The sequence below is a fragment of the Tupaia chinensis genome, unplaced genomic scaffold (assembly GCF_000334495.1).
Source record: "Tupaia chinensis unplaced genomic scaffold, TupChi_1.0 Scaffold138491_1, whole genome shotgun sequence".
In the NCBI taxonomy this organism is placed as follows: Eukaryota; Metazoa; Chordata; class Mammalia; order Scandentia; family Tupaiidae; genus Tupaia; species Tupaia belangeri.
In genome coordinates, this window is record NW_006198387.1 from 264,878 (window position 1) to 281,524 (window position 16,647).

The following is a 16,647-nucleotide window of genomic DNA, read 5'->3' on the forward strand; positions in this document are numbered from 1 at the left end:
ACCTTCAACTCCTCCATTTTACTCTTGAAGTAAGTGATGAACTAATAGTGCCAAACTGCATCTCACAAGCATTCAGTGTGACTTGCTTAGCAGACTGACACCATTGTGCTGAGCTGGGAGACACCGGTCAAAACCAAGACAGAAAGAGTCCCGTCTTTACAACCTCTTCCTTAAGAGACCATAATTCTGGACACAGACTTTGGAACACAGAGTGAGAGATCCATTAGTTTACGCTCTTTTCCTCCCGCAGGGAGCAAGAGGACCCAATGGCTCAGTTGGTGAAAAGGTAAAAGCGAATTTTTTTCCCTGCTCCTTCTTCCCTTTTCTTTGAGTTTTCTATAATGAGGCTATTGGGCTGGAGCACTGAGCATATAAATGTCATGGAGCGGAGAGAAACCCATCACAGAGGGATTGCTCGGGGAAGGCAGAGCAGCTGGGGAAGGTGGGGAGTAAATTCCCGTCGGTGTTCTCCACATCCCTCCCTATTAATGCCGTCAACGAACACATCAGCTTATCTCCAAGTGAAATGTCAATGAGCGAGACAGCTGGTTCTGTGCCATTAAGCAGTGCCTATCAGAGAATCCATCAACCTAATTAGGTTCAAAGAGCGATTTTCTGACTCACATGTGTGTCGTTCCTTCCATGAGTGAACCCAGGGCTGGGTAATCAGGCTGTCTTCTTCCTTTCAGGGTGACCCTGGCAACAGAGGCTTACCAGGACCACCAGGGAAAAACGGACAAGTGGGCACTCCTGGAGTCATGGGACCTCCAGGGCCTCCCGGACCTCCTGGACCTCCAGGCCCTGGCTGTACAGAGGGGCTTGAATTTGAGGTACTTCACCCTTCACTGTGGTTGAGGCATGATGTATACTGAGAGCCGCTGGAAAGATCAACTGACTGAATGCTGCCGAGGGCAGGGGCTGTGCTGGCTCCCCCCTCCACGCCCCAGCTCTTGATGTCTCACCTTCAACTGACTGACTGCTGCCGAGGGCAGGGGCTGTGCCGGCACCCCTCCACGCCCCAGCTCTTGATGTCTCACCGGGCTCAAGTAGATAGATGCTCAGGAAATGGATCTTCAAATCTCATCCTTCCTCCCTCCCTAGGATAACGAAGGCTCCGGAGGTATCAGGCTGTTGCATGAACCCAGAATCTCCGGACCGACAGCTGCAAGTGTAGGTTGACAGGTTAACGTTTGAAACCGTCGTTAGGATTGTCATGCAGTTATGCTTGAGAGAGGAGTCCGTGGGGTGCTGTTCTGACTCTGTTACTGTCTTTTTTTTTTTAATTAAATTTATTTATTTTACGTTCATTCATTGAACATCATCACAGCGTACAAAATGCAATTTCCCATCCAGAATACACTGTGTGGTGGCTTACTCATACATGTTATCATCAACAAATAATTTTCCATTTCTTGTTTCTTAAATATATATGTATATATATTTCCCCATCACCCTCTGCCATTTCCCACTCTCCTCCCACACCGTTTCTGGAATCTACCGTTGCTTTCCATTCCTTTCCCACCCGTCCCCCACATTTTACTGATTCACAAAATATCCTAATTAATCTATCTACGTTCAATAGCAAGTTCAGCTGATATATACAGATCTGTGAACACACTGTTACTTTTAGTAGTTCACCCTCTCTGTGCCTGCAGCCCCCAGCTGTGCAGTGGGGGCACAGAGCACCTTTTACCGCTTCTTTCTCTGAGGGGCAGCACAGACGTTTTGCAGAAAATCAGAAATGTTCTTCCTCTTCATCTGTTTCTCTCTCTTCTCCTCTCTAGTCTTGCCTTCAAGCATCACTGCTTCGTCACCTCCCTCTTGCTGCCCCACTCAGTTCCCACACTTTGCCCCATTTCAAAACCCTGGCTCCTGACAGGTGCATCCCTCCCAAGCCCCCTTTCACCACTGCCTCTAGCCCCCAGCGGGAGTTGTGCATCTCCCTCACGATGCCTGTGCTCACCAAGAGCAGCCCCCGGGATCTCATTACGTTTGACAAATGGGGCCCAGAGCTGTGAACCCCAGTCCCAAAGGGAGTGTCACTCCCCCCTCCTATGATCAAATGTGCAGATGTCTCCCCTCCCCAGGGGCGGAGGGCTCTGAGATTTGAGTCAAGAGGACCCCCACCAGCAGCTAGGTGAGGGCCTCCGATTCTCCCGCACTCTGGGAGAGTTCATTCTGACCCTGAAGGGGAATTTGCCCTTCGGCCTTTGCTCTCATTGCCTGGCCCAGAATCCATGAGGACTCAGGGAGAGAGGCAAGACATCAGGATAGATGGGGAGTGAGCAACGTGAACAGACGCTAAAGAATATTCATTGACATATTTGTTTATTTTCCCAGGGTCCCAAAGGAGAAAAAGGAGACCAGGGGGCCAAGGTAAAGCCACAGACCTGTGGTGGGGGTGGGAGGACTTTCCCGCCTAGCCTAGAAGCGCTGCCCATGTGCAATGACTATCTTTCACCTCTCGCTGTTGTAACCAGGGTGATAGGGGGATGGACGGAGAAAGCATTGTGGGACCTCCTGGGCCCCGAGGACCACCTGGGCGCATTGAGGTCTTGTCTAGTGTAAGTATCATCCAGGTCAGAGCTCACCTATGTATTTTCTACCCTTTCTTTTTCCTTTTTATAGGTGTTAAAAAATTATTATTTAATTTTATTAATTACTATTATTGTTTTTTAATTTGACGAGAGAGAGACACAGAGAGAGAGAAAGTAAAAAAACAAGGCTCTTCGTCCAGGACTATAACCGTAGTCAGCCATGTGGGAGTCCAGAGCCCCAACCATCATGCTACCTGCTGGCCCCATTCTCTGCCTTTCCTACAGGGAGAAGAAGGTTGGCCACGATTTCAGGGCTGCTGGGTATGCAGGGGGTGCATAGGTGGCATCAGTGTTGGGCTGTCACCTGCCCGTCCGTCCTACCCTACTACCCCTGTTCCCTCACATGGTGCTTCCAGAACCCTCTCTTTTGGTTGGCAGCATTTGAGGTCAACTCAAAAAGCAGCCTAGGAGCATTGGAAGTGCTGGGGTCTCGAGGAAGCACCAAATAATCAGCACCTCTATTTCCCAGCCAGGTTCTTACACTTGAGAAATAAAGCCAAAGATGAAGACATAGGCTCAGAAACCACCTTTACTACCGATGGTTACACTGAAGACCTTGGCCCAGTGGGAGAACCAAATATTCCTGCTAATTGACCAATGCACCCAGCAGCTCCTGGGTGTGCTTCCTAGAGGTGGCAGATCTGGGAGTAGGAAGGATAGTACTGAGCAAGCATGCCCATTCGTGCCCCAAACTGCCAATCAGGGTGTGCCTCCCCCTCTCCAGGGGCCAGGGAAAGTCACAGGTTACACTAGATAGTGTCCTTAACATCAAAGGTAACATCTTTGTATGGGCCCTTTGGGCAGCTCTTTGACAGTCTGGTAAAAGCAAAACTGTCCATCCTCCAAAATTCTTCCTATGTGTATGGGAAGATCTCCACATGAGTGGGGAGCGTCTCGCCTTCCCCTTCGGTGCTCGTCAGCGGAGAGGGCAGGAATGTGTGATTTTGACGCCATCATTGCACAGCAGTGGGCTGTCCAAGTCATCGCCTCCACTTGACCCGGGCTCCTTCCCTTCCCTTTACCCCCGTCGCCGTGGCCGCTGGCACACAGTGCAGGCTCAGTCACGGTTGTGTTGCTGAATGAAACACTGGTGTCATTTAATTCTCGTCTCATACACTCTGTGTCAGGGCCCACGCCAGGCCTGTGGGTACAAGGGTAAGACAGACGCAGTTCCCACCTTTGGGGAGCCTCCAGTGCAGTCAGGAGAATGGCTGGAACCGAGAGGCAGAGGACCCAAGTGGGAGACAAGGGAGGATGTGAGAAGTCAAGGAAGACTTTTTGGAGGAAGTGCCTTTGAGCCAGGACTAGAAAGTGGGGAATGATTTTACCAGTTAGGCATGAAGTTCCAGAGTTCAGATGACAGGACCCCTGAACCAAAGATACAGAGAACTGACTGAGTAGCCGGCACAGAGCTGGTGGAGAGCGATGGGAATTTCAAGAAGTAAGACAAAGTGGGTGTGCCCAAGATACAGAGAACTGACTGGGTAGCTGGCACAGAGCTGGTGGAGAGCGATGGGAATTTGGAGGCTTGAATGCAGGCGGGCACCAGATCATGGTCCACTTAATACCAGGACATTGCATTTATGAAAAATTGTAGCCCTTCTGAGAGAAATAATACACACTGACAGACGATGGAAAGAGTGAACTGGGAAAAGATGATCAGAGTTAAAAGAGAAAAAGAAAGTATGCTTTAAAAATAGCAAGTATGGGGCCATCCTGTGGCATGGTGGTTAAGGCAGCTGATCCCACACAGCTGACTGCATGGTTCAAGTCCTAAATGGGGTGGCTGGAAAAATGCTTTGAGTACATGTGCTTGTGTGCCCAAAATCCTAAGAGGAGAATGGAGGAGAAGGGACTGAGGCATGGCCATTCCCCTGGCAGGGGTGCTTTCTCACTTTCCTCTCCCCATTTCTCTTTGGCAAGTACATATATTCTCTGACAAAATTAAGAACATAAAGATCAATGTGGGTAAGGATGTGGAGCAAAAGGTAATCTTGGGGACTTTTGGTGGAAGTGTGAATTGTATGGCCCCTTTGGACGGCTCCTTGGCAGTCCATAGAAAACTGAAAATACTCACACTCCCAGACCTCACACAATATGGGAAAGATCTCCACACGGAATGTGGAAAAAAGCGAGTTGAGGAATAATATGTACGTCCTGATGCCATTTATGTAAAATAACCACATGGACAAACACATAGACCAACATCATATGCATTCTGTGGGTGCGTATTATATACATATTTATGTTTAAAATTTTTAAAAGGGAGAAGACATTTATGTATTGTGTAATTTTAAATTTAATTAAAAGAGGGAAATGATAAGGCCACCCAGGGCTGATTTGGAAGTGAGAGGGGCGGATGTGCTTGGCAATGGGTTGAAGGTGTTACCGACGTCTGCAGTGCTCTGCCACACTGGGTGGCTTCAGTTAAAGCCTCCTGGCCAGAACCAAGGCAGAGCACGTGCCATCGTTTGTCCTCATTGTCTGATTTTTCTCTTTTCAGTCTTTGATCAACGTCACCCAGGGATTCATGAATTTCTCGGACATCCCTGAGCTCGTGGGTCCTCCGGTTCGTATCCTCAGCTACCCTCAAGTGTGGTTCCTACCCAGATGTCTCTGTTGAAACCAAGTTGGGTTGGTTTGGAATCCTTTTAGCTCTGAAAGCATAAGGCTAGAATGTATCAGAGTGGATGGAAAGAGAGCTTCACAATTTTGAAAAATTGCTCTCACATCGATTTGACCATGTGGAGAGTTTTGTCCAATGCAGTGGAAGCTTCCAGTCGTATGCACTAGAAATATGTGTAATACAAACCCATGAGTCCAACTAGCAGGACACATTGAGGTCTGTGCAGTGCTTTGCCCAGCCCCTTTTTATGCCATCTCTTTCCACAGAACAGGAGGGGCCTATAGACACCTCTCCTTGTGCAAGCGGGGGAACTGGAGCACGAGGAGGGAATGTGGCTTACTTCAGTCTCTCTAGCCTCATTTTAGAGACCAAGAACTAACACATCAACAAGTCACATTATTCCTGCAAGTCTGCAGAGCTGGCCAACGGCACCACAGGGCCTACGAGGAAGGAAGCTTCCTCCTACAGCTGTGTAAAAAGCGATTTCATTTTCCAGCACCTGCTTTGTGATAGCTAGGGAGAGAAGAAAGAGCTCTGGCCCTGGGGTTCCAGTTCCATCTCCACCTCGCACCACTCTGAACCTCTGATTCTCTTCTCTGATAGCACTCACCAGCCCGGGCGGCTTTTAGAGGTGGGGGATGTGAGGCTGCTTTGCACTGTGGCACTGTGTACCTGTCACCATGGAGACAGAGGCTTACACTTGCACAGCTGTGCAATCCAGATGTCTTTTGGTGCCACCCACCACTGCAGATCCCAAGGAGGCTGGCCTAAACTTCCATCCATCCACATCTTGGGGAAAATCCACAGATCACCCTAAGGTTCTGCCTACACCCTGGGAGGTTCCTCTGGTGCCAGACTGCTCATCTGCTGAGGGTCATCTTCCTGCCTCTTCCATTCTACCTCCAACAGGGCTTCCTTCCTTGATTCCTACTAAGACAATCCCAGACACCCCAATAATCAGATCCTAAAGCACACCAGCTAGCAAATAAAATCCATTCCCGGATGAGCTTTGCTTTTTTCCAAATTGTAGGAGGCTTAGGCCATTAGGTGTGTTGATACTGAAACAAAACACAGATGGCCTAAATTAGGATAGTGAACATATCTGTTCTAATAGTCCCTGGGCCTGGACAGCCTGCATTACCATGCTTCCACTCCAACTTCTACTCCATACTTCCTTCCCAATCCCAGTGAAGAATCCATCCCTCCATCCCTCCATGGCCCCTTCATCCCCAATACTGGATCGAGTTTTTTCCTATTCAGAAGCAGTTCCCTTTTGAGAGGACTCCAGTTCTGGTTGTCACCCTTACGATTTTCCACCCCAACATATATATTTATACATATATAAACAAACACATGTATATATGTATATATGTGTGTGTGTACACACACATGCACACACACACACACACAAATGTGGTGAGAAACTTGTCTATATCTAGTTATCTCTCTGTACATTATATTCAGCCAAATTCACATGCCTTTAACAGCTACAGGGGCCTAGGGTTGGCAGGAAGGGAAGTCCTGGCCCACTGTAGAGTGAAGTGCAAGCTCTCTGTGTCCTGGGTCTTTTAAAATCACTCGTCCTTCAAAATTCTCACTCCTACTAAGGGAAAAGAACTGAGTCCCACCAACACACATCACTTCGACTCCACCCAGCTCATCCTGTGAGCCTCGGAGCATATTACTGATATCCCGAGTGGTGCATTCATCGCCCCCGGAGAGTTTAAACACTGAGCAATTTCATGGCCGAAGAGGCTGTGACAAAGTGCAGAGTTCTGGATCCCTGAGCACAATTTCTGCCTCAGGCATTAACTAGATGTGTGAGTCTACCTGTGTGTCCTTCCTCTCTGCAGGCCTTAGCATCCTTCTCTGCAAAATGGAGTAGTGAGCCCAGCCTTGTGGGAACATACTCAGGCCTTTAGAAAGTGCTGGTAGGGAGTGGGCCCCCAAGGCAGGGTATCCCTACCGACTCCAGTGGTGCTGCTCCTGATCCTGCCTTGTCTTTGGTGTGTCACAGGGGCCGGATGGTATACCTGGGCTGCCAGGGTTTCCAGTAAGTACCACAATCACTACCTTCCGCCTATGCCCTGTGGCTATGCTTTTTCTGTTCCTCCTACCTGAAATGACATTTTCCTCTATCTGCACGACCAAGCTCCAGCACTGCCTTGTACATTAAGCTTTTCTCATTGCTCCCACCTGGAAGCATCCCCGTCCTTGAAACCCACAGAGCTTTATTTTTACCTCTCCTGTGGTTCTTTTCTGCCTTAAGTAACAGTTATTTGTGCCCTTATCTTTTTTAAATTTTTTTCCTCAACTGTTCTACTAATAGCTTGTGGAGGGTTGGGTCTTACCTCTCTTTTCCTGGCACCAACCAAAGCCTGAGTCAGCAGCTGATGACCTATGAATGGGAGTGGATCAGTCAGTCATTTCAAGGAGATAAAGTCCCCGTGGATAAAGTCCCTAAAGAGAGAGGATGGGGAGGAAAGGGAACCATGGACAGAAGTCCAACAACAGTAGTCTGTGTGCACCACTACGGGGCATTCAGCGTGGAAGGTGAAATGCATTTCTCTGTAGAAAGTCATTCATTTTGCCTAAAAGTTTGAGCTTGTACTAGAGCCCAAGGGCAGGTCCCAAGGTAGGACCAGCGTGATTTCCCTAAGATGCTGCAGCTCTGAAGGCCAACAGGTCACACGCACTGCTTCCAAAATAAATGAAGGAAGTTGATCAGAAACATGAGGGAACTGTATTCTTGAGGGTGGAAGTAGGTGATCTCTTTTCCTATTTCTTTATACTTTCCTAAATTTTTTATACTTCCTCAAGGAGCATATCCTAGGATGACACTACAAATACGTGCTAACTAGACACTCAAACCGGAGAGAATGGCTAGCAGAAGAACTCTTGGTTAGCAGAAGAGGCCCAGCCCAGTGAAGTCACTCAAAACCCAGAGTACATTCTCCTCTAAATGAATTGCTCTGTGTTCTTCAGGGAGCCCCAGGCTCCTCTAAAGGGCCTTCAGGCCATGGCAGGTAGTAAGGACCTATAAGGGTCATGTGAGAGGCCCAGTTTAAATCCTGGATTAACCTGAACATGTTGAGCACAACCGTGCACATACTTAAGAGTCCATGATCCTGGCTGGCTGGGGGCATCGTGGTATGGCAAGATCCTGTCAAGGGTGTCTGTCTGTCTGTCTCACAGGAAATAAATTCAATATGGCATGCTGTGGTGCAGTAATGCATTGCAGTAATGCACTGCTCTGCGAGGCTGAAGCCATATAGGAAGGTCCCAAGTTTGCATCCAGAGGTTAGCCTGTACACACTGGGCTCACCACACATGACTGTGATCCTGGCTGGCCTAGCCTAGGGTTGTGGGTTGTGGTGTGAAAGCTCTGTGGGGGATGCCTGTTTCTCCTTGTCTCTGTCTCTCTCATCAAAGAAATAAACTTTTTTTAAAAAGAAAGAAAACAAACTGAAAAACAGGTCTCCTCTGGCTGGTAAGAGAATCTGACTCTGCTAGGAGGTGGATGGGCAGCCCTGCAGGTGGATGGCAGAGGGGTTAGTGTAGAGATGAAGGGAAGGAGTTGGCCCTGGAGTGCTAAGGTGAGGCTGAGCTGGTTTGGGTGTCCGGCTGGGAGATTTGGACCTCATGTCATAGGTAGTGGGAAGCCAGAGAAAGGGTGGAAGTCATGGAGCGGGTAAGGTGGGGAGACGGGCTATAGGATGGCCTGGAGAAGCTGTGGGGAGAGGCAGGGCTGTAGGGCCAGATAACAGGAAGTTTCAGTAGTTCCCGGGAGGAGGGAACCAATGTACAGAGAGCCTTCCCAATACTCAGTGCGTCTTATTCTCCCCACATCACAATATCCGGACTTCTTAAAGTTAAGAAAATAACGCAGCTAATCATGACTTCCACCAGCCTGGGGAATAGCACTCTGTACTCCACTTTTTGAGGGAAAGAAAAATGTTTCCAATTGGTGAAATCATTTTAATTTTAGCAAACAAAATACTGTCCATTGATTCCTTCCAGGGCCCTAGAGGACCAAAAGGTGACACTGGTGTGCCTGGATTTCCGGGACTGAAAGGAGAACAGGTAAGAGGGGTCACACATCCAGGTGGGACCCTGCTCTGGAATTTGCTAAATGTTTCAAATTGACTGAAATAGTTGTTAACTTTTTTCTTCTTTGAAATGCAATTTGCATACCATATAACTGTACAATTCATCTTTTTAGTAGATTCACCCAATCATGCAATCATCTCCATAGTCTAATTCTAAAACATTTCCATCATGCCAAAAAGAAGTCCCACTGGACCAGCTGGTAGTATAGTGGTTAAGGTGCTGCATTCCCACATGGTAGACCATGGTTTAAGTCCTGGGCCAGGCTTGAAAATCATGCCAGGAGTGTGTGGGGGAATGTGAAATCTCAAGAGGAGAATGGAGGAGAAAGGATTGCAGTGTGGCCACCCTCCCTGGGGCGTAATTTCTCTCTCTTTCTCTCTGACTCTGTCTGGCTTGTGCATATAAACTATGGCAAAAATCTAGAAAACAAAGGAAAAAAAGAAAGAAATCCCATACTTACTAGCAGTCACTGTTCAGCTGTTAAGTTGTATAATCTCCTGGTTCCTCCTTGATGAGAGTACAGTATGGGTGGTGAAATTCCACCAGAATTTGAAAAGACAATGCAATCCCCTTTGACTGCTGTTACGGCTTGTGCTGTACTTTGACTAGTACCTGTTGAGCACTCCCTGAGGACAAGCTTCGTGCCAGTTTCTCTTCTGTACCTCTGGTACTAGCACAGGGCCTGGTACACACACAACACTCAAACACCCGCTGGATGACAGAGTGTATTATAATGGCTAAAATAAATACTAACATTTAGAAATGGTAAGGTGGGGCATTCTGCAGTCGCATGACAGCCTTGGTTCAGAATCTTTGGAATAAACACCTAGCAGTCAGAGCACTGCCTGGGACCTCCCCAGTTGTAGAACTGACCTTTGTTCCCTTCCACCTTTGCCACTTTGAATTAACTTCCCAGTTGGTTACTGTAGGCAGGGAGCAGGTGACATCCACAAACAGATTGCACACTCTGGACTGGATTCAGTTACTTATCCGTCCATTTATGTCCTCATCAGTCTTGCTGCCATCGATCCCCTAAGGTGTGCCAGAGAGTTTTTGCACTTGGCACTAGGGATGCAGAAGCAAGAGAGCAGGAACAGACTTGCAAAGGGCTGACAGGGAAGGTGGGCTCTGCTGTGATGGATGTCTGCATTAGAGCCACTAGGAGCCCTGTGCAGCCCCCGTGCCTGCCTTGAGGAGCCAGTAAGGGTGTGAGCTCTGAGAGGAGGGGAATTGGGCTCTCCTTTCTCCCTCCTCCCACCATTCCACACTGGCCTCCAAGGTGGAGGAGAGAGGCTGCAGCTTCTGTTGGGACTCTGATCCAGGGGGTGGAGGGCTTGGTATCCTGGGCAGTGGTTGGCACCACAGGACGGGGTGTCTTGGGATGATTTTGCTTCCACAGACCTAAAGAGATGGAATGGAGTCAGGGCAGCTCTGATTTGGGAGGAGCCTGGTCAGACATGAGCAGTTTAGAGGGGTCTAGAGGGACCAAAATGGCACCTCTGCCCCTAATCCCATGACACGACTGGGATGAGCACCCCGGCAACTCTGCTCCAGTCCTTCCATCAAATGCGCTTTCTCTCGCTCTGCCTCTAATACTTTTGTGCTTGCTTCTTCTTGCTGCTAGCGGGCTCAGGACTGCCTTTCCTCATCGGCGGAGTGGTAAGACCCAAATATCAGCTGTGGGCTTAAGGGCTAGAGACAAGGCTGCTCTGCTTGCTTTGGTACCTCTGCTCTGGCTGCTTCCAGCCCTGTTGAAAGGAGACTTCAGCGTGGCCCTGCCCAGCTCCAAGGGGCCAGCACTGAAGTTTGGCACCAAGGCCTTGGAGACGTATAAAAGGTTCTCTACCTAGCTTTGTTCTCTGGACGTATATCTCAGAAGCCTCCTGGGGTAGTAGGTGGTTCTGTTTGGGACAGGATTAAGAACAGGGCTCTATGTCTTGCCACCAGTCTCCCCATCTCCTATTTTCTCACCTCTGAGATAGTTTTGCCCAACCAAGTGTTTGGACAGGAGCATGGCTTTTGGAGGTAAAGTTGCACATGGAGATACAAGGTTTTCACCTCCATATCTTTCTCAATTGCAGATATATTAATAAGAATAAAGGATTCTTGATAAGAACAGATTTCAAGTTGAGTTTTTAGGAAAGCAAGCCATTCAATGTGTTAGGAGCCAGAGGTTCTGGGAGTGTGCCAGGCAGGACCACGTAGGGGTTGAATCCTGGTGGGTCGAGAGGGAGGATGCAGTGGGAGCCCCTCAGGGGTGAGGAAGAACATTCCTGGGCTCTAGGGCAGTAACCCTGATGGAGCATGGAGAGGATAGTGGAGAAAACGTTCAGTCACCTATGAGGCTGTTGGAATACTCTTAACAGGAAATAGCAGGTTGGGTGGGTGGGCTGAAGCCAAGAAAACTCATGGTGGCAGGACTGAGAGAGCTTCACGGCTCTCTGGACAAGGTGGCAGAAGGAAACCCAACTTCATCAAAAGGTTCTCTGAATTGCAGGGTGAGAAGGGAGAGCCGGGCGCCATCCTGACAGGGGACGTCCCTCTGGAAGGACTGAAGGGAGAAAAGGTAATTATGTCACCAGACCCCAAAGCACCCATCTGCCTCGGGCTTGCTTCTTTGTTTCTGCCTCAGTGTTCCTCTGAGTGACCAGTATGTATCTCCCTCTTTCAGGGTGAACCCGGAATGCATGGAGCCCCAGGACCCATGGTAAGCCAGAGCACGTCTCCATTGGGTCTGCTCTGGAGTCTGAGGCATTTATTCTAGTGGGGGTTGATTAGATTTAGTTGTGAAATGACATGGGATGTGGCAATATGCACGTGTATTAGAGCAAGTGAACTGCAGTTAAATGGCAGTCTCAGTGGTTTAACACAACAGCAACTTATCTGAACACTTGACAAGTCTATTGTGGTGGTTCTCAGTTGGGCATGTCCCCTCCAAGCAGTGACTCAGAGACCCAGGAGATTCTTTCGTCCTGTGCCTGACATCTTGTAGATTCAAGGTCGTACCAGTGTCTTTCAGCCAGTAGGCTGAAACGGGAGTGGGAAGAGACCGTGGAAGACAAGTATTTCTAGTACATTCCATTGGCCAGAACTCAGATGCCTGGGACCTCCGACATGTAGTTTAACTGTATACCCAAGAAAGAGAAGAGTCAGATGATGGCAAGCACTTTCAGTTCTATGATAATATTTGCCAAGGAATTGCTAGTGCTGCAGGGAACTCCTTGAAGGAACCCCATTAAATCTCTCTGGGTTTTCTGGATTCTGGTTCAGAATGGCCACCATTGTCTGTGAGACTGAAGCAAACTCTGTTCTGTCTCTGGGCTTCTATTTTCCCCATCTGTAGGTTGAGGGGATTGAATTAATACTAGATGATGTTACGTCCATCATACAGATCTCCCCAAGAAACGAAGGTCATTCAGGTAGAACATCTAGGAAGGGTCAGACAGTGCACTGCCACTTCACATAGGTCATCCCATCTCATCCTCACAGCCCTAAGAGTGAGTATCAGGACCCCATGTTATAGACAAAGAACTGAGACTTAAGGAGGTTAAGTAAACGGCCCACTGTCACACAGCTTGAAAGCGGCAGGGTGGGAATTTGAGGCCAGCTCGTCTGACTCCATCCAGGCTATTTCAAACACACTGCCTCCAATAAGTAAGCTGCCCTTGATTCATTCGAAATAGTTTGAGCTGGAGAATTGTACATGGGGTTTGTTCATCTGAAGCTGATCTAGGCCTGGGGAGGGAGGATCACATAGTTGTGTAACAGCCGCATGTCCTTGATAAATAGCCCATAACCTGCAGGGTGCATCCTTCAAAAGACCTCTGAGGTTTTGGGTCCCTTAAGTCAGGCACGGTGGACACCCTGGAGCTGGGTAACTGAAAGCTAAGGCAGACTGAGAGAGTCTTATTTAACCACTGGCTAACCAGTTGTCAACCTCCAATATGGTGGGAAATACACACAGCTGGTTCTAGTAGCCAGCAGGCTGCTGTGGATGCAATGCTGTTGTTCCAGTGAGGCCCAGCTTGTGCACAGCCTGCCAAAGATAGGCATAAGGGGCTGTTTCTTCCAGCTTGCACAGAGACGCCATGTGGGGTAGCTGTGGCCCTCATGACTAATACAGCTTACAGCTCCTTTTCAAATTCTACAGAGTGTTGTTACTCAAAGTGTGGACCAGCATCAACATCACCTGGGAGCTTGTTAGAAATGCAGACCTGGAGGCTGCACCCCAACATTCTGGATCTGCATTGAACAAGATTCAGTGGGAGGTCTTACACTAGGACCGACCTGCCAAGTGGCCTGTGCCCTGTCAACCCCTTCTGTATTTGCTTTTCTTTCCCAACGAGTGATATGACCTGGGTGCTTTCCATACAGACCCTGGTTCAACTCAGTCTTTATTTTTGCCGTGTTTCAGGGCATAACTATAGGTGTTAATGGTAGCAGGAAGAAGGGAGAGTGCACAGCCGTTTGCCTGAGAGACAGACAGGCCCAGCTCTCGGCATGGGAAGGTGTAGTCTAGATGTAGAAAATGTTCTGGGAACAGTCGCAGCGTCACAGGCTTTGTGGGCCAAGAAGTCGGTGTCCCAGGTACTGGAAGACATGAGGCTTCCTGCAGGAGTTGGGAGCAGGGCCATTGCTCTAGGAACATGTGGACTTAGAAAGCCAGCACTGGGGGCCAGCAGGTGGTACAGTGGTTAAAGTGCAGGACTCCCATATGGCTGACCATGGTTTGAGTCCTGGACCTCGCAACTTGCCTTCTCACTTTCTCTTTCTGTGTCTCTCTCTGGTCAAATTAAAAATAATGATAATAAAATAAAGTAAAATATATAATTCTTTATAAATAAATCAATTCTTTTCAAAAAAGAAAGAAAGAAAGAAAGTCAGCACTGAAATAGGACCCGTGGCCAGAGACCACTGGAGGACTGGGAGGGAGGGAGCGAGGCCAAGATTCTGGTTCTGGGGACAGGTGGGAACAAGACGGGGACCAAATCCTGGAACAAGTTATCAGGCAGGGCCGGCAGGAGGAGGGAGGCAGGGCTACATTATTCAGCATGGGGGACCTGGTGGGCCCTGGGATATAGGACAATGACAATGGTCTGTGTTTAAGCTGGCTTAGCACCTGCTACCTGGGAGGTAAGGCCCTGAGCACCAGACCTTCTCCTCCTTGGTCGGCCCTGACTGCAAGGGGTCAGGCTCAGGGTTGGGGAGGGAGAGAGCCTGCAGGGAAGTGGGGCCTGAGCAAGGGTTTCTAGCTGAGAGCAGAGGGTAGGACACATGAGCCAGGCAGGTATATGCTTTGTAATTGCCCCTTGCCCTCCTTCCTCCAATCAGTGCCTTACCGTCATCACTGCTGCAAACGTAGCTGAGCTTCCTCGTCTCCCTGAACCCTAAGCTGCTGTTCTTTTCTGATCTGGTGTTTATTTTGCCTCTAGGGGCCCAAAGGACCACCGGGTCATAAAGGAGAATTCGGCCTCCCTGGACGACCTGTAGGTATCAGTGTTCCTCGGTCCAGCGGTAAGGGAGGACACAGGGGCCGGGCTGGCCTGTGGGCAGAGAATGGTTTGCTAAGATGCTTCCTGTGGGTTTCAGGGTCGCCCTGGACTGAATGGCCTCAAGGGCGCCAAAGGAGATCGAGGGATCATGATGCCGGTGAGTGCCATGACCACGGTTCCCAGCCCGTCACCTGGGAACCTGGGTGGGGTCCAGAGGCTGGTGTCCAGAGGAGGGGTGAGAGAACGGATCCAGTGAGCAGGGCTTGCAGGCTGTACATCCTGGAATGCTATTCTTCTTCCTCCACCACCACTTCCAGGTCTTCCCACCCAGCCCTGTCCTCCAGCTGGCCCTCGGGGGGGCCCTGAGCATTCCCGTCTAAGTGGAGCAACCTGGGCATATCAGGAAGTGTGGTTCCAAGTCCCGGGTCTTCTGACTAATATCCCCGCTTCCGTCCTTTACATGGTCCCAGCGCTTGCTCACGTCGCTAGGGGCTCAGTGAAGGCTGTGGCATACTGAGGCAGATCGTCTCACTGGGTAGGGCCTCAAAGGCTGGCAGACTCAGGGTGTCAGCAGGGCCCGGGGTTTAGGAGAAGTCAGCATTGCCTGAGAATCTACTCTGTACCAGACACTGTGCAAAGTGCCTTTAAGGGCAGTTTCTCACTTGGTCTTGGGGACGACTATCTCAGGGGACACTCTTTGGAGTCCTTGTTTTATACCAGAGGAAACAGGGGCCTGTAGAAGTCAAGACACCCTCTGAGGCTCACCCAACCAATAAGTGCCAAACCGAGATGCAAGCAGAGCGCTAGGCCTGCTGCTTCTGTTTGAACCACACATCCTGCTCTACTTGGTGCATCCAGAGACCCAGAAATGCACTCTACTGACACCTCAGGGGTCTGTCTCACACCGACGAAGCCCACTGGGACTGTTAGGTCAACTGGACACTGGTGCTTCATTTAGTGATCAAAAGCAGCTTCCACATGGACTAGGTGGCTCACGCCTGCCTGTCAGAGCCTCCCCTGCCACAGGGTCCCGTGAGGGCCGCAGGGTTGGAGGAGAAATGCTATGTGGTATTTAAGCCAGGCTTACCCGGCTTTAAAAATTGGCTCTGCTGTGGCGAGCAGATGGTAGAGCAGTTACATCGCTGGATTCCCGCATGGCTGACCATGGTTCGAGTCCTGGACCCGGTGGCTTGAAACTTATGCCAGAGATGCGTGCTTGCATACCCAGGAGAACGGAGAAGGGATTATGGCATGGGCATCCCCTCTAGGGGGTGATTTCTCACTTTCCCTCTCACTGTCTCTGTCTCTTACTCTCTCCAGCTATCTCCGTCTCTTTTACTCTTTCTCCAGCAAACACATGCACCCAAGGCAAAAACTTCTAAAAAAGAAAAAAGAGAGAGAGAAGAAAATGGCTCTGTTGACTGATAGAGTTTTGCATTTATTTTTTGATGAGACATTCTCTCAGGCACTGTATTACCTAAGGGTTCCCTGCCCTACCCCATCTCCACACTAAGGAATTCACTGATAGAGAAGTGGGAAGCTCAGTATTGACCAAGCACTGCTCTGGGAGTTGGGATCTGGGTTCCAATCCCAGTTCCTCCGTTAAGTTGCTGTGTGGCCCTGAGCAGGTCACTTCCCTTCTCTGGGCTTCTTTATCTGCATATGTCAATACTTGTTGCTCTGCTATCTCCCCATGGTTTGTTGTATAGACACAGTGTGATCACAGATATAGAAGTGCCTGGGTTACCCCGGGGAGAAGCTGTGGGCTTGGGGGACCCTCTTTACCTCTCTGCGTCCCCAGGCCCTGGGGGAGGTCTCCTGT

The 16,647-nt window shown here is 49.4% G+C and overlaps 1 protein-coding gene and 1 long non-coding RNA gene across 3 annotated transcripts in view; one reads left to right on the plus strand and one right to left on the minus strand.

Moving 5' to 3' along the window:
• Window positions 1-10,198, minus strand: part of LOC102475866 (uncharacterized) — a 19,740-nt gene extending 9,542 nt beyond the window's left edge. The window contains exons 1-3 of one of the 2 annotated variants that reach the window (XR_336424.3): window positions 9,794-10,198; window positions 7,575-7,621; window positions 5,174-6,281 (exon numbers count right to left, since the gene is read on the minus strand). This is a non-coding gene — a long non-coding RNA (uncharacterized LOC102475866). Of the gene's footprint in view, window positions 1-5,173; window positions 6,282-7,574; window positions 7,622-9,793 lie in introns of those variants that run through there. The other variant, XR_001371366.2, reaches the window with a different exon arrangement.
• The window catches only part of COL15A1 (collagen type XV alpha 1 chain), a 122,423-nt gene that overhangs the window by 82,116 nt on the left and 23,660 nt on the right, over window positions 1-16,647 (plus strand). Inside the window, exons 16-27 of the mRNA XM_006161378.2 lie at window positions 251-286; window positions 690-830; window positions 1,102-1,170; window positions 2,341-2,376; window positions 2,481-2,564; window positions 5,101-5,166; window positions 7,241-7,276; window positions 9,244-9,306; window positions 11,831-11,899; window positions 12,005-12,040; window positions 14,766-14,819; window positions 14,923-14,982. Coding sequence (XP_006161440.1) covers window positions 251-286; window positions 690-830; window positions 1,102-1,170; window positions 2,341-2,376; window positions 2,481-2,564; window positions 5,101-5,166; window positions 7,241-7,276; window positions 9,244-9,306; window positions 11,831-11,899; window positions 12,005-12,040; window positions 14,766-14,819; window positions 14,923-14,982 — 750 coding nt within the window. The remainder of the gene's footprint in view (window positions 1-250; window positions 287-689; window positions 831-1,101; window positions 1,171-2,340; window positions 2,377-2,480; window positions 2,565-5,100; window positions 5,167-7,240; window positions 7,277-9,243; window positions 9,307-11,830; window positions 11,900-12,004; window positions 12,041-14,765; window positions 14,820-14,922; window positions 14,983-16,647) is intronic.